This window comes from Octopus sinensis, linkage group LG30, assembly GCF_006345805.1.
Source record: "Octopus sinensis linkage group LG30, ASM634580v1, whole genome shotgun sequence".
NCBI lineage: Eukaryota > Metazoa > Mollusca > Cephalopoda > Octopoda > Octopodidae > Octopus > Octopus sinensis.
Genome location: NC_043026.1, coordinates 9,581,891 through 9,606,057, shown reverse-complemented (window position 1 = coordinate 9,606,057; position 24,167 = coordinate 9,581,891). Strand labels below are relative to the sequence as shown.

The 24,167-nt window shown below is 35.9% G+C and overlaps 1 protein-coding gene and 1 long non-coding RNA gene across 3 annotated transcripts in view; both read right to left on the bottom strand.

Annotated features, from left to right (window-relative positions):
• Nucleotides 1-5,916: 5,916 nt before the first annotated feature.
• Nucleotides 5,917-8,905, bottom strand: LOC118768558. The gene is made up of 2 exons (XR_005004366.1): nt 6,724-8,905; nt 5,917-6,692 (listed from the first exon to the last, which is right to left on the bottom strand). It is a non-coding gene; the product is annotated as an uncharacterized LOC118768558 (long non-coding RNA).
• An 8,103-nt stretch (nt 8,906-17,008) lies between these two features.
• Nucleotides 17,009-24,167, bottom strand: part of LOC115226314 — a 10,491-nt gene continuing 3,332 nt past the window's right edge. The window contains exons 2-4 of one of the 2 annotated variants that reach the window (XM_029797310.2): nt 20,427-20,624; nt 17,984-18,121; nt 17,009-17,310 (exon numbers count right to left, since the gene is read on the bottom strand). In XM_029797310.2, coding sequence (XP_029653170.1) covers nt 17,164-17,310; nt 17,984-18,121; nt 20,427-20,624 — 483 coding nt within the window. In that variant the 3' untranslated portion in view covers nt 17,009-17,163. Of the gene's footprint in view, nt 17,311-17,334; nt 17,551-17,963; nt 18,122-20,426; nt 20,625-24,167 lie in introns of those variants that run through there. The other variant, XM_036515312.1, reaches the window with a different exon arrangement.

The following is a 24,167-nucleotide window of genomic DNA, read 5'->3' as shown; positions in this document are numbered from 1 at the left end:
TTATATGGTTTGTAAGATATGGATCTTTTTTCGCTTTGAGCGGCAGTTTTTAACATAATTTCTAGGTAACTAAAAAGTTTTAAACTTCGTATACTGGTAGAATGTGTTACATAAAACATCTTTTTCCTCTGGCTTTATTGAGAAAATTATATGGTTTGTAAGATATGGATCTTTTCGCTTTGAGCGGCAGTTTTTAACATAATTTCTAGGTAACTAAAAAATGTTAAACTTCGTATACTGGTAGAATGTGTTACATAAAACATCTTTTCCTCTTGGCTTTATTGAGAAAATTCTAGAGTTTGTAAGATATGGATCTTTTCGCTTTGAGCGGCAGTTTTTAACATAATTTCTAGGTAACTAAAAAATTTTAACCTTCGTATACTGGTAGAATGTGTTTATAAAACATCTTTTTCTCTTGGCTTTCTTGCACAGAAAATTCTGTGGTTGGTTAGCAAGCTACTTACCACACAGCCACTCCTGCGCCTGCTGCAATGTTTAAGTCCACTTTTAGTCACATGGGGGGGGGGGGTGAGGGTTGGAATCCTTCCACGACACATATCTTTACATTGCAGTTTCAGATCCTACCAAAGTCAACTCGACTTACCATCCTCCCGGGGTCGATGAAATTAAAATTACCAGTTCTTGTGTGCAGAGGTTTGCCTCAGGGAGAGACATTCTACCACGGTTTGCCAGCTCAACAGTTCTCATCCAACCCATGCCAGTATGGATAACAGCAGGTGTATAACAGAAATAAAATGACGGCGAGCTGGCAGAATCGTTAGCACGCCGGGCGAAATGCGTAGCCGTATTTTGTGTGTCGTTACGTTCTGAGTTCAAATTCCGCCGAGGTTGACTTTGCCTTTCATCCTTTCGGGGTCGATAAATAAAGTACCAGTTACGCACTGGAGTCGATGTAATCGACTTAATCCCTTTGTCTGTCCTTGTTTGTCCTCTCTATGTTTAGCCCCTTGTGGGTAGTAAAGAAATAGGTATTTCGTCTGTCGCTGTTACGTTCTGAGTTCAAATTCCACCGAGGTCGACTTTGCCTTTCATCCTTTTGGGGTCGATAAATAAAGTACCAGTTTCGCTCTGGGGTCGATGTAATCGACTTAATCCGTTTGTCCCCTCTGTGTTTAGCCCCTTGTAGGTAGTAAAAAAATAGGTATTTCGTCTGTCGCTGTTACGTTCTGAGTTCAAATTCCGCCGAGGTCGACTTTGCCTTTCATCTTTTCAGGGTCGATAAATAAAGTACCAGTTTCCAACTGGTGTCGATGTAATCGACTTAATCCCTTTGTCTGTCCTTGTTTGTTCCCTCTGTTTAGCCCCCTGTGGGCAGTAGGAAGAAAAAAGAAATAAAATGACTACATATATATTTTATAATACATATTTTTATTTCATATATAATTATATATTTTCACAGCAGTATAATTAAAAAATAATTAGTTTATTGAATAAGATGAAACAGAAAATGACGTTCCACAAATCAGTCGATGTATATGTGTATGTGTTGGGGACATATATAGTGTGGTGTGTGTGTGTATATATATATATATATATACATATGCATTAACACAAGTTTATATAGATGTGTGTGTATGTGTATGTATATATATATATGCATTAACACAAGTTTATATGGATGTGTGTGTATGTATATATATATATGCATTAGCACAAGTTTGTATGGATGTGTATATATATATATATATATGTATTGTATTTGTGCATTTATATAGATACACACATGTGTCTAGGTGTATAATATATATGCATATATTAATATGCACTTATGTGAATACATATATACATATATAGTGTGGTGTGTATATATGTGTGTGTGTATGTGTATACACAACACTTGTGCATATATATATATATGTGTGTGTATGGCATTTGTGCATATGTATATTTATACACACTCGCGTGTGTCTAGGTGTATAATATATATGCATGTATTAATATACATTTCTGTGAATGTATGTGTGTGTATATATATATAAGTCTGTATTGATGTGTGTGTGTGTGTGTGTGTACACGGCACTTGTGCATATATATGTATCACATTTGTGCATTTATATATATATATATACACACACACATGTCTATGTGTATATGTATTTATTAATATACATTTGTGTATATATATATATATATATACACACACACAAAATGTCTCATGACAGGGCAGCATATAGGAATTGTAATTAATATTACAACACTGGGAGGTGAACTGGCAGACGTGGTAAAGCCTTGAAATTAAATGCTTCAGGCTTCTTAGCGTTCTGAGTTCAAATCCCACCAAAGTCGTCTTTCCCTTTTTTTTTTTTTATCCTTTCAAGGTTGATAAAATCAAGTACCAGCCGACTATTGAGATAAGTGACATTGATTGATCCCCTCCCCTCAAAAGTGTCTGACCTCGAGCCAATAATTTGAAATTATTATTATTGGTCAACTTTGCCTTTTCTCCTTTCAGGCTCCATAAATTAAGTACCAGTTGCATACTGGGGTCAATCGAACCGACTGACTCCCTCCCACAAAATTAAGGGCCCTGTGCCTGGGATAGAAAAGATTATTATTATTATTATTATTGTTGCTAACACTACTGCTCTTGCCTTGCTGAAAACTGGGTCTTTGGATTTCATTGAATTGTTATACATATAAATTCCTCTGCAATCAGTAGATACATTTGTCAGCAGTAATAGCAATGGGGTTGGTTTTAGCTAAGGGTGGGCATGTAATGTCAGCAGTGGTGGCCACTAGAATGAGTTTACAAATCAAAAGTGGGCAAATATGTCAAGAATGTGTGTATCTTGCAGATATACATCTAAAAATAAATGTTTGATTGTATATATATATATATATATATATGTCTGTATGTGTGTGTGTGTATATATATATGTCTGTATGTGTGTGTGTGTATATATATATCTGTGTGTGTGTGTATATATATATGTCTGTATGTGTGTGTGTATATATATATATATATCTGTATGTGTGTGTGTATATATATATATCTGTATGTGTGTATGTATATATATATGTCTGTGTGTGTGTATATATATATATGTCTGTGTGTGTGTGTGTATATATATATGTCTGTATGTGTGTGTGTATATATATATGTCTGTATGTGTGTGTGCGTATATATATATGTCTGTATGTGTGTGTGTATATATATATATATGTATGTGTGTGTGTATATATATATATATATATCTGTATGTGTGTGTGTATATATATATGTCTGTATGTGTGTGTGTATATATATATGTCTGTGTGTGTGTGTGTATATATATATGTCTGTATGTGTGTGTGTATATATATATGTCTGTATGTGTGTGTGTATATATATATATCTGTATGTGTGTGTATATATATATATATATGTCTGTATGTGTGTGTGTATATATATATCTGTATGTGTGTGTGTATATATATATATATATCTGTATGTGTGTGTGTATATATATATGTCTGTGAGTGTATGTATATATAGGCGTATGTGTGTATACATATGCATGTGCGTGTATATACTTGAATCTTTATATATGTGTGAATATATGTGTTTGTGAATGCGTATATATGTATGTATATACATGTGTGTATGCATGTATGTATATACATGTGTGTATGAATATTTGTATATATATATGTGTGTGTATATGTGTAAGTATATATGTGAGGATATGCATATGTACATGTATATATATTTTATATATGTATATATCTATGTGTATGTATACGTGTGTGTTTGTGTGTGTGAGTGTATATAATTAACATATATATATATATATATATATATATATATATATATATATATACATTCATGCATACACACACAGCAACTACAAGTATTTAACAACAGATATTTGAAGATATATATAAATATATATATTCAAATTTTGTTTTATAAGCAGCTCAGTAATGCAAACATTATCAATAAGGGCTGGTGCAGCTTTTTGGGTCACCGGTCCCCAGTCAAACCATCCAACCCATGCCAGCATAGAAAGCAGACATTATACGACGATGAGATGATGATGTTTCTAGGAAGCTGAGGCAATTATCAATTGATTGCAGATAAATGAAAAATGTTATGTTTTTGAGCAGAGGCAGTTATGAACCCATAGGTAAATTAAATTGTGGTTTCTAGGAATCTGAGGCAATTATCAACTAATTGTGGGTAAATGAGAAAAGCAGTAGAGGCTGTTATGAACCTGTGGGTAAATTAAATTGTGGTTTCTAGGAATCTGAGGCAATTATCAACTAATTGTGGGTAAATGAGAAAAGCAGTAGAGGCTGTTATGAACCTGTGGGTAAATTAAATTGTGGTTTCTAGGAATCTGGGGCAATTATCAACTGATTGTGGGTAAATGAGAAAAGCAGTAGAGGCTGTTATGAACCTGTGGGTAAATTAAATTGTGGTTTCTAGGAATCTGTGGCAATTATCAACTGATTGTGGGTAAATGAGAAAAGCAGTAGAGGCTGTTATGAACCTGTGGGTAAATTAAATTGTGGTTTCTAGGAATCTGAGGCAATTATCAACTGATTGTGGGTAAATGAGAAAAGCAGTAGAGGCTTTTATGAACCGGTGGTAAATTAAATTGTGGTTTCTAGGAATCTGAGGCAATTATCACGATGATGTGGGTAAATGAAAAAGCAGTAAGGCTGTTATGACCTGTGGGTAAATTAAATTGTGGTTTCTAGGAATCTGAGGCAATTATCAACTGATTGTGGGTATGAGAAAAGCAGTAGAGGCTGTTATGAACCTGTGGGTAAATTAAACTGTGGTTTCTAGGATCTGAGGCAATTATCAACTGATTTTGGGTAAATGAGAAAAGCAGTAGAGGCTGTTATGAACCTGTGGGTAAATTAAACTGTGGTTTCTAGGAATCTGAGGCAATTATCAACTGATTGTGGTAAATGAGAAAAGCAGTAGAGGCTGTTATGAACCTTGGTAAATTAAATTGTGGTTTCTAGGAATCTGAGGCAATTATCAACTGATTGTGGGTAAATGAGAAAAGCAGTAGAGGCTTTTATGAACCTGTGGGTAAATTAAATTGTGGTTTCTAGGAATCTGAGGCAATTATCAACTAATTGTGGGTAAATGAGAAAGCCAGTAGAGGCTGTTATGAACCTGTGGTAAATTAAATGTGGTTCTAGGAATCTGAGGCAATTATCAACACTGATTGTGGTAAATAGAAAAGCAGTAGAGCTGTTATGAACCTGTGGGTAATTTAAATTGTGGTTTCTAGGATCTGGGGCAATTATCAACTGATTGTGGGTAAATGAAAAAATAGAGGCTGTTATAACCTGTGGGTAAATTAAATTGTGGTTTCTAGGAATCTGAGGCAATTATCAACTGATTGTGGGTAAATGAGAAAAGCAGTAGAGGCTGTTATGAACCTGTGGGTAAATTAAACTGTGGTTTCTAGGAATCTGAGGCAATTATCAACTGATTGTGGGTAAATGAGAAAAGCAGTAGAGGCTGTTATGAACCTGTGGGTAAATTAAATTGTGGTTTCTAGGAATCTGAGGCAATTATCAACTGATTGTGGGTAAATGAGAAAAGCAGTAGAGGCTGTTATGAACCTGTGGGTAAATTAAATTGTGGTTTCTAGGAATCTGAGGCAATTATCAACTAATTGTGGGTAAATGAGAAAAGCAGTAGAGGCTGTTATGAACCTGTGGGTAAATTAACTTGTGGTGTTCTAGGATCTGAGGCAATTAGCACTGATTGTGGGTAAATGAGAAAAGCAGTAGAGGCTGTTATGAACCTGTGGGTAATTAAAAAATTGTGGTTTCTAGGAATCTGGGGCAATTATCAACTGATTGTGGGTAAATGAGAAAAGCAGTAGAGGCTGTTATGAACCTGTGGGTAAATTAAATTGTGGTTTCTAGGAATCTGAGGCAATTATCAACTGATTGTGGGTTAATGAGAAAAGCAGTAGAGGCTGTTATGAACCTGTGGGTAAATTAAATTGTGGTTTCTAGGAATCTGAGGCAATTATCAACTGATTGTGGGTAAATGAGAAAAGCAGTAGAGGCTGTTATGAACCTGTGGGTAAATTAAATTGTGGTTTCTAGGAATCTGTGGCAATTATCAACTGATTGTGGGTAATTGAGAAAAGCAGTAGAGGCTGTTATGAACCCATGGGTAAATTAAATTGTGGTTTCTAGGAATCTGAGGCAATTATCAACTGACTGTGGGTAAATGAGAAAAGCAGTAGAAGCTGTTATGAACCTGTGGGTAAAATAGTGATAGATTTTTAACCATTTGAGGCAACTGACAATTGATTGTGGATAAATGATAAAAATGTGATGGATAATTAGACACTAATTAACCGTGTGGGCAAAATAAATAGTTTTTAATCAGCTGTGGCAATTACTGATTGTGGGTATATTGGCCACAGAGGTAACCGACAGGAGTAATTAAGAAAGAAGTTGATAAATAATTTAGGTTAAACCAGATGATGTAGTTACCAACAGAGGGTGGGTAACTGAAAAATATGATGGTAATCAGTTGAGGCAGTGGGTCAATTTACCTGTAACAGTGGTTTCTAGCAAGCTGAGGTAATTACCAACTGATTGGGAGTAAAATGAGAAAGTGATGGTAAGCAGCAGAGGCAGTTATGAATGTATGGGTAAAAATAGTGTTTTCTTTTTACCACCTGGTAAAAATAAAAATAAAAACTCTGATGGTAACCAGCAGAAACAATTATGAACCTGTGGGTAAATATACAAAAAACCTTGATGGTAACAGGCAGAGATAGTTATAAATCTGAAGGTAAAAGAAAGTGGGTTTTTTTTTTACCAGCTGAAGTAATTACCAAGAGATTGTAGGTAAATAAAGAATTGATGGTAACCAGCAGAAACAGCTATGAACCTGTGGGTAAAATAAAGTTGTTTTTTTACCAGCTGAAGTAATTACCAAGAGATTGTAGGTAAATAAAAAAGAATTGATGGTAACCAGCAGAAACAGCTATGAACCTGTAGGTAAAATTCAGTCGGGTTTCTTTTTTTACCAGCTGGAGTAATTATCAAGCGATTGTGGACAAATTAAAAAAAAACAACTTTTATGGTACTTAGCAGAAACAGTTATGAATTTGTGGGAAAAATAAAGTTGTTTTATTTTAACACCTGAAGCAATTACCAAGAGATTCTGGGTAAATAAAAAAAAATTGATGGTAACTGGCAGAAACAGTTATGGGTAAAATAAAGTGGGTTTATTTACCAGCTGAAGCAATTACCAAGACATTGTGGGTAAATAAAAAAGAAACTTTGATGATAACCAGCAGAAACAGTTATTAACCAGTGAGTAAAATAAATTGGGTTTATTACCAGCTGAAGCAAATACCAAGAGACTGAGGTGAAATGTTAAAAATTTTTTGATGGTAACCAGGGGAAACAGCTATGAACCTGTGGTTAAAACGTTCCCCCCCTTTTACCAGTGAAGGTAGTTACAAAGAGGTTATGGGGAAAGAAAAAAGCTTCGATGGTAATCAGTAGAGACAGTTATGAACCTGTGGTTAAAATAAAGTGGCTTTCATTTACCAGGTGAGGTAATTACCAATGAATTGTGGGGAACAAAAAAAATTAATGGTAACCAGCAGAAACAGTTACAAACATGTGGGTAGAATAAAGTGTTTTTTTTCTTTTACCAACTGGAGCAATTACCAAGGGGTTCTGGGTAAATAATAAAAATTTATGGTAACCAGCAGAAATAGTTATGGGTAAAATTGTCTTGTTTTTTTTTTTAACCAGCTGAAATAATTAGCAAGAGAATGTAGGTAAAAAAAGAAAGAGTTTGGTGGTAACCAGCAAAAAGTTATATATCAGTGGGTTTCATTTATCAGCTGTGGTAATTACCAAGAGATTCTGGTAAAAAAAATTGGTGGTAACCAGCAAAAAGTTATAAATCAGTGGGTTTCATTTATCAGCTGTGGTAATTACCAAGAGATTCTGGTAAAAAAAATTGATGGTAACCAGCAGAAAGTTATAAATCAGTGGGTTTCATTTATCAGCTGTGGTAATTACCAAGAGATTCTGGTAAAAAAAATTGGTGGTAACCAGTAGAAAGTTATAAAAAGTGGATAAAATAAAATAGCTTTTATTTACCAGTTGAGGTAATTATAAAAAGAGATTCTGGGTTAAAAAAAAAAATTGATGGTAACCAGTAGAAAGTTATGAACTTGTGGTTAAATTTAACAAGGATTTTAAAAACCAACAGAAGAAATTACTACCTGTGGGTAAATTAAAGATGATAGTATCCCATGGAGATAGTGTATCTCCTAACTGGGGGTAGATCTTTTTAAACAGAGCTGGTAACTCTGAAGGTGATGGTATAGTTACCATGGTATAGTTACCAAGCCAACTTTGGGTAAGTTATACGAATGGTAAAACCATTAGAGGCAGAGAAAAAGAATGGGTGGGCAAAGGTTTTGGGTGTCTACCTCTATTGCTAACAATATGTGGTTTATGCTGTTGAGGTGAGCAAAATACCATTGCAGTGGTATTTCCGGAGCAATAACGGTAAGCAAAGGGCAATAGTTAAGTCGATGGTATGGTAGCAATATGGAAGTGGTGTATAGCAATGTGATGTTTCATGTGTGGTGCTAGTTGTTGTTATGATCCACGTCAAACTCTAATGAGCAAAACCATGGTTAGAGACAACCCAGCCACGACACTCCAATGTTTTTTGGAGCACATTACTGCTGGTCCTTCTGTTACTTAAAAACTGCAAGGTGTGAGTGTAGGCAGATTTGGCTGCTATTTCTAGCAGGTTGAGATCATGGTGATGGACTGTATGGTGATGGACTGCATGAAGATATGGTAATATGATGGTTTGTGCATATGTGTATATACATATATGCATGTGTACATATGCATACATATATATATATATATATATATATATATATATATATATATATATATATATATATATATATACGAGAAAGAAGCAACAAGAATGGATAGGTTTTTAGTACGATCGTTTCATACAAGGACAGGTTTTATTAAAAGTTGCAAAGTTGCAACTTTTAATAAAACCTGTCCTTGTATGAAACGATCGTACTAAAAACCTATCCATTCTTGTTGCTTCTTTCTCGCTTATAATCACCCCACATTACTGTATTGTTAAATCAGTATAGTTTTTTTTGGTGCATCTAAGTTAGGTACCATATTCAAGTAAATTCATTTAAATTAACTTGAATCTTTATTGCTCTTTGTATGTATATATATATATATATATATATATATATATATATATATAATAATAAATATTAGGGAATATATCCAAATTTACAGGGAAAAAAAATCAGATTTAGGATTAAATCCAATTTTATAGTAAAATATTATAAAATATTATTTGAGACAAAACCACTATTTTGCAAAACAAACAAGGAAAGACTTAATCAACAAGTTTCAAGATAAATTCCTTTCTAGAAGGAATAGGAATATCTTTCAAAGATGAATCCCAAAACAGCGGTTCTATCTTACCTGTAAAATCCATAATTTGCGAAATTGAGGTATTACACTCAATATACAAAATTATCAATATTATATAAATAATAAATATTAGGGAATATATCCAAATTTACAGGGAAAAAAAAATCAGATTTAGGATTAAATCCAATTTTATAGTAAAATATTATAAAATATTATTTGAGACAAAACCACTATTTTGCAAAACAAACAAGGAAAGACTTAATCAATACATAAAATTTAAGTTTCAAGATAAATTCCTTTCTAGAAGGAATAGGATATCTTTCAAAGATGAATCCCAAAACAGCGGTTCTATCTTACCTGTAAAATCCATAATTTGCGAAATTGAGGTATTACACTCAATATACAAAATTATCAATATTATATAAATAATAAATATTAGGGAATATATCCAAATTTACAGGGAAAAAAAAATCAGATTTAGGATTAAATCCAATTTTATAGTAAAATATTATAAAATATTATTTGAGACAAAACCACTATTTTGCAAAACAAACAAGGAAAGACTTAATCATACATAAAATTTAAGTTTCAAGATAAATTCCTTTCTAGAAGGAATAGGATATCTTTCAAAGATGAATCCCAAAACAGCGGTTCTATCTTACCTGTAAAATCCATAATTTGCGAAATTGAGGTATTACACTCAATATACAAAATTATCAATATTATATAAATAATAAATATTAGGGAATATATCCAAATTTACAGGGAAAAAAAAATCAGATTTAGGATTAAATCCAATTTTATAGTAAAATATTATAAAATATTATTTGAGACAAAACCACTATTTTGCAAAACAAACAAGGAAAGACTTAATCAATACATAAAATTTAAGTTTCAAGATAAATTCCTTTCTAGAAGGAATAGGAATATCTTTCAAAGATGAATCCCAAAACAGCGGTTCTATCTTACCTGTAAAATCCATAATTTGCGAAATTGAGGTATTACACTCAATATACAAAATTATCAATATTATATAAATAATAAATATTAGGGAATATATCCAAATTTACAGGGAAAAAAAAATCAGATTTAGGATTAAATCCAATTTTATAGTAAAATATTATAAAATATTATTTGAGACAAAACCACTATTTTGCAAAACAAACAAGGAAAGACTTAATCAATACATAAAATTTAAGTTTCAAGATAAATTCCTTTCTAGAAGGAATAGGAATATCTTCAAAGATGAATCCCAAAACAGCGGTTCTATCTTACCTGTAAAATCCATAATTTGCGAAATTGAGGTATTACACTCAATATACAAAATTATCAATATGATAAAATAATAAATATAGGGAATATATCCAAATTTACAGGGAAAAAAAATCAGATTAGGATTAAATCCAATTTTATAGTAAAATATTATAAAATATTATTTGAGACAAAACCACTATTTTGCAAAACAAACAAGGAAAGACTTAATCAATACATAAAATTTAAGTTTCAAGATAAATTCCTTTCTAGAAGGAATAGGAATATCTTTCAAAGATGAATCCCAAAACAGCGGTTCTATCTTACCTGTAAAATCCATAATTTGCGAAATTGAGGTATTACATATATCATATTTTAACATGCATAAGGAATCCTCGTGTATAAGGAATCCCCTAATTTGTGGGGCTTACAATGTGGAAAAAAGGTTTTGTAAGGGATTATGATACTGTCCTTATATAAGAAAGTCCCATATTTTTTAAACCAAATTTTAAACAAAAAGGGTTCCTTATACACATTAAAATACAGTGTATATATAATATATATATATATACACATTCAAAATGTGACCGCGTGTGTACCATTGGCAATTTTTTTCCCTCCGTCTTCCCTTCTCTGGATCTTTCCTTCTCCTATGTTTCCGACGAAGAGCTCCGCTCGAAACGTTAAACCCTCCTTCCTGAGCGTCCATAATACTATATTTGTTCCACGTCCTCGCGTTGTTGTGTGTGTTTTTTTTGTGCTTTCTTGTTTGGATTAACTTTATATATATATATATATAATATATATATATATATATATATATATATATACATGTGTATATGTGTGTGTGTATATGGTATCAAGACATTTACCCCCCCCCCATAGGACAATTCTCCCCGATGACAATTACCCCTTCCCAATATATTAAGAAGTTTTAAATCATTATCTGTTGTTCTCAGAGGTCATTGTCCTTGGGGGAGGGTATTATTCATGGAGGGGGGAGGGGTAAATGTCCTAGACTCATATGTATGTATGTATATTATATATATATATATATATATATATATATATATATATATATATATATATATATATTTTTCTTCTAGTTTCAGCTCAGAGCTGCGGCCATGCTGATGTACATATATATATATGTACGTACATATATTCCTTATCTGTTTATTTCCTCGTGTTCCTTTCTGTTGAAGAGCAAAGGCTCGAAACGTAAAAGACTTTCTCACTTCTCGAGCATTAAATTAATACACCTGTTTGTTGTTTATACACCTGTCTTCGTCTTTTTTGATCTTTTTGTAAATTCCAACTATATATCAAATACGTATACATATATATACACACACACACACATACATACTGTAGTAGCAGATAATCGATACCATTCCATATATGGCACAAACCAATGAAGAAATGGTAAGCAAAGGACAATCGTAAAAATGATAGCTTAATGGTACCATGGTTTCATGTGAACCTAACACCAGTAATTCAATAGACAATATATATTTAAATACCATTACAGTGGTATGGCTCCATAGAACACAATCGATATGTAGTATGTATCAGTGTGGTGGTAAATAAATCATTGGTAAATGTAGCTGGTATGATGGTTTGGTGGATATAGTCTAACATTCAATCTATCTATCTGTCTGTCTATCTATCAATCTCTCTGTATATATCTATCTATCTCTGTATATATATATATATATATATATATATATAGTTTTCTATCTATCTGTCTGTCTGTCTGTCTATCTATCTATCTACCAGTCTATCTATCCATCCAGCTCGTCTCCATGACCGAACTGCAGTCGTGGATCAAAAAGAGGCCGAGGAAGGGCGAATGGCACCGCGAGTGTCGCGTTGCTCTCAAGCAACTCTGCCGTCCTGGGTCGACCTTAAGTGACTTCAACACAACCAAAGCATTCTATAGGGGTTTAGTGAGGGGGAGGTACGACGACGAGCTCGGGGCGAACCTGGACGTCGACGAGGAGTACCTGACCCGCCTGTTCGGGACGACTTTCGGGCCAGGGCCCATGGACAACTTCCAGAGATCCCTGGCCTGGCAATGCTACCGAGAAGCGCTACCCGTTCGGGTAAGCTCTACAGACACGGCTCGAGAAACACGGGGCCGACCTGCCCGAGATGCGGTCAGAGCGACGAAACCGTTCTGCACGCACTCGTTCAGTGTCCAACAATTTCCGACCTGTGGGCTTATGTCGAACAACTGCTGTCACGTGTGGGACGAGTCGGTTTATCAGCTGAGTCTATCGTCAATATTGTCACGCCTCCTTCCTTCAAACGGGAAGGAAGAGCTATTTTCATCATCCTTGGGCTATGGCGAAAGAATGTATCTGGTGGACGCGTCTGAAAGGATTGGAGACAAACACTTTCCTCTCTGGTCAATCTCTCATCAACTTCTTCAAGTACCACTTGAAAAGGAAGTGAGAGTAGAGAGGCAAGTTTTGTCTAGCGAATGTTTTTAAAAAAATGGGTGAATGTAGCAAGAATGGCACGTATGAATGACGAAGCCACCTTGAGCATAGTCCTATGAACCCAGAAATCGAAAACAGAGAGTTGCTTATTTGCAAAAAAAAAAAAAAAAAAAAAGAAAATAAAATGTGACTTCATTGACCGAGGTTACCGTGGTCTTTTCCGTAGGCTTTTCTTTCCACGGGTAAACCTCACCTGTCCTCCCCCTTTACACTTCATATTGACATTTCTGTGATAACGATCCCTATTGATCAATTTTTTTTTCCTCTCCCCCTTTTTTTTTTTTTTTTTTTTTTTTAACCCCCCTTTTTTGTCCTCTTTCTCTCCTTTTACGATCCCTTTTGATCGAAACTCCCCCCTTTTTTTTTTTTTTTTTTTTAAACCTTCAAAAGAAAAGCTCTACCTTGTAATTTGTTCTATCTGTGTGCAGCCCTGTGTGGCTAATAAAGAAACATATCTTGCTATCTGTCTATCTATCTATCTGTGTGTCTATCTATCTATCTCTGTATATATATATATATATATTATATATTATATATAGTTTTCCATCTATCTGTCTGTCTGTCTGTCTATCTATCTATCTGTCTGTCTATCTATCTATCTATCTACCAGTCTATCTATCTATCTATCTATCTATCTGTCTGTCTATCTGTCTATCTCTCTTTCTATCTATCTATCTCTCTTTCTATCTATCTATCTATCTATCTATCTATCTATCTATCTATCTATTTATCTATCTATCTATTTATCTATCTATATATCTATCTATCTATCTATCTATCTATCTATCTATCTATCTATCTATCTATCTCTGTCTGTCTGTCTGTCTATCTATCTATCAATCTATCTACCTGTTTATCTATCTATTTGTCTGTCTATGTATGTATGTATGTATGTATCTGTCTGTCTATTTATCTACCTATCTCTCCAGCAGTCTATCTATCCATCTATCTATCTGTTCTTGAGCAAGATACTCCATTTCACATAGTCCCATCCACTCAGCCGCGAATGGCTAACCCTGTGACAGACTAGCCCTTCATTTAGGACGAACGTGTGATCTTGGTCACTCACAGATCATAGAAGATGGGAAACCAGCCCAGAGGGTAGTGAAGGCATGTGACTGAATGGTCAGCATGTTGCAATCATGACCACAAAATCGTGGTTTCAATTCTTGAACTGGGCAGTACATTGTTTTCTTGAGCAAAACACTATAATACATGTTGATCCAGTCCATGCAGCTTTGAGTGAGTTAACCTGTGATGGACTGGTGTCCTGTCCAGGGGGTATGTAGTCATCTTGGTCACTGGTATGCTATAGAAACCGGCCCCGTGAACCAAAGGACTCGAGAGAGTAATGTCCAGCAGCTGATGGTGATGGTGATGATGACGATGATGGTGATGGTGATGACATGTGCCATTCTCGTTGTAAGCAAAAAACAGTTGTAAAATAATAATGGTATGATGATATCATTACAATGGCATGATTCCAGAGATGGCAATCAATGTAAGATGCAAATACCATTTTAATGGTAAGGCAAAAAAAAACAAAAAAAAAGAAAAAACAAGTGTGTATAATGATAGCATGAAATTCATACTGCAGCAGTCAGCAGAGACAAATTTTGATGACACCACTGAAATGGTATGGTTCCAGAGATCATAATTAATATAGGATACATATACCATTTTAGTGGTAAGAAAAATTAATTGTATATAATGATTATTGTAGCAGTCAGCAGAGCCAAATGTTGATTCTACCACCACAATGGTATGGTTCCAGAGATCATAATTAATATAGGATACATATACCATTTTAGTGGTAAGAAAAATTAATTGTATATAATGATTATTGTAGCAGTCAGCAGAGCCAAATGTTGATTCTACCACCACAATGGTATGGTTCCAGAGATCATAATTAATATAGGATACATATACCATTTTAGTGGTAAGAAAAATTAATTGTATATAATGATTATTGTAGCAGTCAGCAGAGCCAAATGTTGATTCTACCACCACAATGGTATGGTTCCAGAGATTGCAATTAACATATGGTACAAATACCATTCTAATGGTAAGCTAAAGACAATTGTACATAAAGATCGTATGATGGTATGGAGTGACTATTGTAGCAATCACTATTGTAGCAAAATGTTGATTACACCACTGCAATGGTATGGTCCCAGAAATACAAATACCATTCTAATGGCATGTTAAAGACAATTCTATTTAATGGTAGTATGAAGTGCATATTGCAGCAGTCAGTAGAGACAAATGTTGATTATACCACCGAAATGGTAAGGTTCCAAAGAACACATTTAGCATAAGATACAAATACCATTTTAATGGTAAGCTAAAGACAATTGTATAAATGATTGAATGATGGTATGGAGTGACTATTGTAGCAGTCACAATGGTATGATTCCAGAGATCACAATTTGTATGAAATAAATATACCATTCTAATGGTAAGCAAAGGAGAATAGTCAATAATTATGGAATGTATAAGAGGCAGTCAATATGGACAACATATGACATATACCATTACAGTGGTATGGCACTGTTTTACATAACGGTTATCACTCCAGAGATCACAGTCAGCACATGGTATGGCAAGCAAGGGATGCAATTAGTTCAAAGAATAAACACCAATACCATCATAATGGTATGGTATACAGCCATTTAAGAAGAGTAAACAAACAAATATACCAACATACCACCGATGGTATGATATAACTGTAATCAATTTTAACATACTGCCACATAGTTACATCATACCATCACATATAATAATAAAAAAGCATATCAATATATAACACGGCTATACCATCTCAGTGGTATGATATACAGTTTAGACCATTCTTTGTAATAATAATAAACCTATAGGTTATGATGCTAACATCTTGCTATGATACCATCAGGATGGTATGGTACAGTACACAACCGATTAAGAGAAGAATTAATTGACAAGCACCAAATGCACACACAACCATCCGTGCAGCAAGCCAACCAGGCAGTCGATACGATGGTATGATGTGAGTGAATTAACAAATAATATGACACCGAGAGGTCTGCTATAGGATTCTTTAACTAACTTGCACTCTCTCTCTCTCATATGTGTATGGATAGTGATCATATGTTTAAGACTATATATATATATATATATATATATATATATATATTACGGAGATGTACTCGCATAGCAAGTGATTTGATCTGAGATCGTGTGCTGGAACGAAAACAATTGCAGCGTGGAAGGTGTTTATAAGCCATTTAAGAAACACACAAAAACCGTTAGATTCACTTCAACTTTTAAATTTTATTTGTCAAAATATTTTCGTTGCTTTGAGACCGCGACCTGTTCACTAACAAAGCTTCGTAGCTTTGTCAGTGAACAGGTCGCGGTCTGAAAGCGACGAAAATATTTTGACAAATTATATTTAAATGTTGAAGTGAATCTAAATAATTTTCATCATACTATATTTCTATTGTCATTTATAACTTTATACACACCTTATGGTTTTCTCTATATATCAAGCTATATATTCTATTGTTTTTGTAGAGTTATAGATACAAAAAAGAGCCTTTTGATGAGTACTTTAAATGCATGAATGTATGTATGTATGCATACATACATGCATTTAAAGTACTCATCAAAAGGATCTTTTTGTATCTATAATTACATACATACATACAAATATACATACATACATACACACACACACACACATACATCTTATATACATACATATATACATACATACATAGATACATGCATACATAGATAATAGATAGGTCCATGATGTGAGATGCCCAGTGTGAAATAATAAATATATACACATATATATATATATATATAATATATTATATATATATATATATATATATATATATATGTATATAGGGAGAGAGAGAGAGAGAGAGAGAGAGAGGGAGAGAGAATGTTGTGGTGTTGCATATCTGTACCTGCATCACGAGAGGATATCGATGGGGATGTCTGTGACGAGGGGACTGCGGCCCGTGATGGAGGGCTCTCCCCTTTCCTGTTCCCGTCGGTGGCTACAGAAGGTGAACCAGACGAAACCAAACAGCAAAACGGCGCACAAGAATCCGACAGCCTGGAAAACGAGGCAGAGAGAGACGAAATCGTTAATTATGCTAATCGACACATAAGGCGGGGGGACCACAGCAGGGCGGACCTGGGGACAAGCATGGCCAAGAGGCAGTTCCAGACTCGTAACCCTGGCACTCCCGAAACTAAGGCCCCACTACCAGATGCGGTTTCAAATCGTACACAAGACACTACAACAATAACAACAACAACAACGACGACGACGACGACAACACCAACATGACCACCACAACCACGACCACCACCACAACCACCACCACTACCACAACCACCACAACCACCACCACCATCACCTCAACCACCACCAACACCACCACCTCAACCACCACCACCACCACAACCACCACCTCAACCCACCACCACAACCACCACCAACACCACAACTACCACCACCACTACCACCACCACCACTACCACCACAACAACCACCACCACCACCACCACAACCACCACCACCACAACCACCACAACCACTACCACCACTACCTCAACCACCACCACCACCACTACCACCACCACAACCACCACCACAACCACCACTACCACCACCACCACAACCACCACCACACCACACCACTACCACCACCACCACAAACACTACCACCACCACCACCACCACCACCACCACCACCAAAAACAACAGCTGTAGTAATACTTACAATAGCTCCTTCAATTTGACTGAAGTCTAGTCGGGCCTCCTTCACGGCGACAGTTTCACTGAGGTTGGATAGACTGGTCACTAACAGGCTGTCCGAAACCACCCAGAATACCATCAGCACGATACTGACCGTTATGTCCTGTATGCAGAGAAGAATAACCCAATGGTTAGTAAGTCGTGTTAGCCAACATCATCAGCATCATTATCACCAACATCATTGTTATCACAATCATCATCAACATCATCACCACCACCCTCATCATCATCATGATTTGTGGAGGCACATGGCCTAGTGGTTAGAGCAGCGGACTCGCAGTCGAGGAATCGCGGGTTCGAATATCAGACCGGGCGATGTGCGTGTTTATGAGCGAAACACCTAAGCTCCACACGGCTCCGGCAGAAGGTAATGGCGAAACTTCTGCTGACTCTTTTACCACAACCTTGGTGGAGGCACATGGCCTAGTGGTTAGAGCAGCGGACTCGCAGTCGAGGGATCAAGGGCTCGAATCTCAGACCGGGCGATGTGCATGTTTATGAGCGAAACCCTAAGCTCCACGCGATCTGGCAGAAGGTATAACGAACTTCTGCTGACTCTTTTACCACACCTTGGTGGGGCACATGGCCTAGTGGTTAGAGCAGCGGACTCGCAGTCGAGGGATCAGGGCTCGAATCTCAGCCGGGCGATGTGCATGTGTATGAGCGAAACAAACCTAAGCCCACGCGGATCTGGCAGAAGGTAATAACGAACTTCTGCTGACTCTTTTACCACAACCTTGGTGGAGGCACATGGCCTAGTGGTTAGAGCAGCGGACTCGCAGTCGAGGGATCAAGGGCTCGAATCTCAGACCGGGCGATGTGCATGTTTATGAGCGAAACACCTAAGCTCCACGCGGATCTGGCAGAAGGTAATAACGAACTTCTGCTGACTCTTTTACCACAACCTTGGTGGAGGCACATGGCCTAGTGGTTAGAGCAGCGGACTCGCAGTCGAGGGATCAAGGGCTCGAATCTCAGACCGGGCGATGTGCATGTTTATGAGCGAAACACCTAAGCTCCACGCGGATCTGGCAGAAGGTAATAACGAACTTCTGCTGACTCTTTCGCCACAACTTTCTCTCACTCTTTCCTCCTGCATCTTGCAGCTCACCTGCGATGGACCAGCCTCCACTCCCTCATTTGAAGGATGCTGCAGAAGTTAGGGGTTGAGAAATGGCTGGGGAGAGCCATCAAAGCCATGTACAGGGGTGTTATCAGTGAGTTATCAGCCTAGTGGTTAGAGCAGCGGACTCGCGGTTGAGGGATCGCGGGTTCGAATCTCAGACAGGGTGATGTGTGTGTTTATGAGCGAAACACCTAAGCTCCACGCGGCTCCGGCAGAAGGTAATGGCGAAACTTCTGCTGACTCTTTCGCAACAACTTTCTCTCACTCTTTCCTCCTGCATCTTGCAGCTCACCTGCAATGGACCGGCATCCCATCCAGGTGGGGAACCTATACGCTAAGGAAACCGGGAAATTTTGATTGAATTTTGAGTGAACTTCATCCAAGTTTAGCTTAATTCGCAGCGTGCATAGAACGCACGAGCCGGGCAATACTGCTAGTTTATATATAAAACTAGCAGTATCGCCCGGCGTTGCTCGGGTTTGTAAGGGAAATAACTATAAAGCATTTTTAGAGAGTTATAGCCAAAAAATAGCAAAAAAATGCATTAAAAATGGAAAAAATATGATGGTAAATTTTTTTTTAAATCGTTGACTCATCGTAGACATTTTTAGAGTTACTTCCCTTTAAAAAAATATGCATTAAAATGGAAAAAAATGATGGTAAATTATTTTTAAAATCGTAGACTCATCGTAGATGTGCGCTAATACTCAGAAGGGCTCGATATGAATCACGACTATAAGATACCCGGTTTTGGTTAAACTGTACCGCAATATGTGGGAATAGTTAGGAATCTAAATCGGAGTAGACAGACACACAACATTACTTTTATATATAAAGACTAGCACTATCGCCCGGCGTTGCTCGGGTTTGTAAGGGAAATAACTATATAAGCATTTTTAGAGAGTTATAGCCAAAAAATAGCAAAAAAATTATGGTAATTTTTTTAAAAAATCGTTGACTCATCGTAGACATTTTTAGAGAGTTATTTCCCTTTAAAAAAATATGCATTAAAATGGAAAAAAATGATGGTAAATTATTTTTAAAATCGTAGACTCATCGTAGACATGCGCTAATACTCAGAAGGGCTCGATATGAATCACGACTATAAGATACCCGGTTTTGGTTAAACTGCACCGCAAAATGTGGGAGTAGTTAGGAATCTAAATCGGAGTAGACAGACACTCACACAACTTCACTTTTATATATAAACATAATACAATTTACCGTCATTATCGACAGCACGTGGTCAGCTAGTTGTTTTTATATTTTCCTAAGAACTTACCACAAAGCATGGCATGATCTTCAGATCGAGCAGAACAATGATGCAGGTTATGACTCCGGAAACAAACGTAACGACGGACACGACAATGTAGAACTCAAACGAGTGGACGTGATTGAAGTCCTTTGCGTTGAAGTCGTAGTATGTGACTCCATTGCTGGACCAGCTGCTAACGAGGGCGAATGGAATCAACGAACATACCTGGAAGCAGAAAAGGTAATGATTTAATTAGACATAATTATACCTGTGTATGATTCACTAAAGTTGGTCAGCTTTGCCTTTCGTCCCTTGTCTCCCAAATCTCATGGTCCAGATTTCAGTCCCACTGCATGGCACCTTGAGCAAATGTCTTCTGCACAAGCCTCAGGCTAGCCAGATCCTTGGGAGTGGATTCGGTAGTAAGAAACTGTAAAATCCCAGCCATACACACACACACACATATATATATATAGAGAGAGAGCGAGAGAGAGAGAGAGAGAGGAGGTGAAAGTGTGGCTGATTGGCAAGAAGCTTGCTTCCCAAACCACATGGTTCAGGGTTCAGTCCCACTACATGGCACCTTGGGCAAGTGTCATTAATGATAGTGTCTGATGACCAAAGCCTTATAAGTAGATTTGGAAGACGGAAACCAAAAGTAGCCAGTCATATATATATATATATATATATATATTTATATATATAACTGTGTGTGTGTCTTTGCATCTGAATTTGTTCCCACCACCACCAAAACCACCACCACCACCACCACCATCACCACCACCACCACCACCACCACCATCGCCACCACACCTGCCCTAAGGGAGCCCAAAGTTGTTTCATGTTCGGCAAAGGTGATGGCCTCAGACTTTTGGGGATGTAAAAAGATTCTATATTTATGTACATTATTTACATTATTTATATTTGACGTATATTTGTCCTCATCTTGTTTGTTGTTAACACAACGTTTCAGCTGATATACCTTCCAGCCTTCATCAGGTGTCTTGGGGAAATTTGCCCACGGGCATATGGTGTAGTGGTTACAAACACGGGCTACTAATCCCAAGATTCCAAGTTCGATTCCAGGCAGTGACCTGAATCATAACGATAATAATAATAATAACATCGAAAAATACCTTAAGGATGAGAACCCAGGTTCAAAATTTCCCTAAGACACCTGATGAAGGCTGGAGGGTATATCAGCAGAAACGTTGTGTTAACAACAAACAATATGAGGACAAATATCTGTTAATTGTAAATAATAATGTAAAAAGGTATTGTGTTTATTGCTTATCTTCAAATGAGTCACACCATGAATAGATAGTACTCCATGAATAGATAGGGTGAGGGTTAGGGTTAGTGACAGGATGTTGTCTCAGTTTTAGACGCAGCAAATGATTTTAGCTCAAAAGAGAGCATAGGATTGGTTAAAATTCGAAAAATTAAACTACATTAAACTTACAAATTGCAATTTTCTGAAGAAAGCCAAGAGAAAAAAATGTTTTATTTTGACACATTCTACCAGCATACGAAGTTTAAAAGTGTTTAGTTAACTAGAAATTGTTTTGAAAACTGCTGTTCAAAAGGAAAAGATCCCATACATGTGTCTGTGGGATACACAGCCACTTACACGCCAGTTTAAGAAGTTGGAAGAATTAAGTCGATAAAACTATTGAACAGACGCAGCAAGTATTCCTTATGCTATAAGGGAGGTAACTCCTTGCAAGGGACGTAACTCTGGAAACTATTCATACGAATGTAATGCTCTTGGCTTAGTTTTTCCTTGGGGCTGGCCAGATTGGAGCAATCTCAAGATTAATCAGCCGAAATTGCGAGGATGATCCGGTTCTTGACTGAAGATAAAAGGCTTCGAATGACCCGACGGTGTTTTTTTTTTGTATCGTCTATCTGGATGTTTTGTTGTCCTTTTTGTATTATATATATATATAATATTATATATATATATATATATATATATTATATATATATATACATACATATATACATACATATATATATATATAACTTATATATGTATATATATATATATATATAATATACAATATATATATATACATATATATATATACATATATATATATATACACACACACACATATATATATATATGTATATATATATATGTATATATATATATGTATATATATATTATATATTATATATATATATATATATATACCTTCTATATTTTTTAGAGGTCATGGGCGAATAGGTTTTGGGCATCTGACGATATGCCATTAAGCTAAACCCTTTATGGACGGGAAACTTAAGGTAATCCCATAACTGGCCTTCCCATTTTTAATATGTACTGCTTGACATCTTAGAGTGTGCTTCTTCCGAATTTATGTTTTTTACAAACAATACATACATACATACATACATACATACATATATACATATATATATATATATATATATATATATATATTTATATATTATATTGTATGTATATATATATGTATATATATAATATATATATATATAGTATATATATATTACACACACAACACAACACATATATATATATTATATATTACAGAGATGTACTTGCATAGCGAGTGACTTGATCTGAGATCGTGTGCTGGAACGAAAACAATTGCACCGTTCGATTTACTTCAACATTTAAGTTTAATTTGTCAAAATATTTTCGTCGCTTTCAGACTGCGACCTTCTCACTGACAAAACTTTGTGCTGTATCTCAATTAATTTAAATGTTGAAGTGAATCTAATGGTTTTTGTGTGTTTCTTAAATGGCTTATAAACACCTTCCTCGCTGCAATTATATATATATATATATATATATATATTTCAATGGGTGAATGAATTATCCTATGTTTACCGTCAACATGGAAAATTCGATGAACCAATACCAGGGTAGCAAATTCACGTCAGAAACATGGTTGAAGCGACCTGTCCAAGGGTAGAAACTCTGGGTTCATATGCAGAAATTTGTGTGTTATATATGAATAAATAAATTAATGGAGTTGAACGAAGATGTTAGCAAAATTCCATTACTCTCAACATGTTTCGAAGACAACATGGTTTCATTCCAGAGGAATAAATGGTGCAAGATGCAATCGTTTTGTTTACCATGTAGGCAGTCACCGAAATTTTTGTTTGTCTTGTTGCTGAGAGAGGCTCCCCTTCTTTCCTGATGAGAAGATTGCATCTTGCACCCTTTATTCCTTTGGAATAAAACCATATTGTCTTCGAGACATATGTCGAGAGTAAAGGAATTTTGCTAACATCTTCGTTCGACTCCATTCTTTTATTTATATATATATATATATATATATATATGGTCAAGGCAGTGCTACAGCACAGCCACAGTCCAACCAATGAAGGAAGAGAAGAAAGTGAAGTAATATTGGGACAATAAGGGAGACATCTACACAGTAGCTAGGCCTGTTAGACATAGTAGTCAAATCTCTCTCAAATGATATCCTACTGTCTCTTGTGTATAAAATGGATGAGCAAAGGGGTAGACCTGTTCGTGGTAGATAGGAGTGGTAGAAACAACAGCCACATCTCAAACAAATCACACATTATTGTTGTTTGTATGTACCAATGAGGGAAATTTCAACATAGTGGCTACACCTAGCAGAAATAACAGTTAAATCTCCCTCAAATCACATCTTACAGTCGTTTGTATGTACGTATGTATGCATGTATGTATGTATGTATAGGGTCTTCCTATGGTGCTGACATGCAGTGTTTGCGCAAGACCCTGCCTCAGTAAAGCTGGAC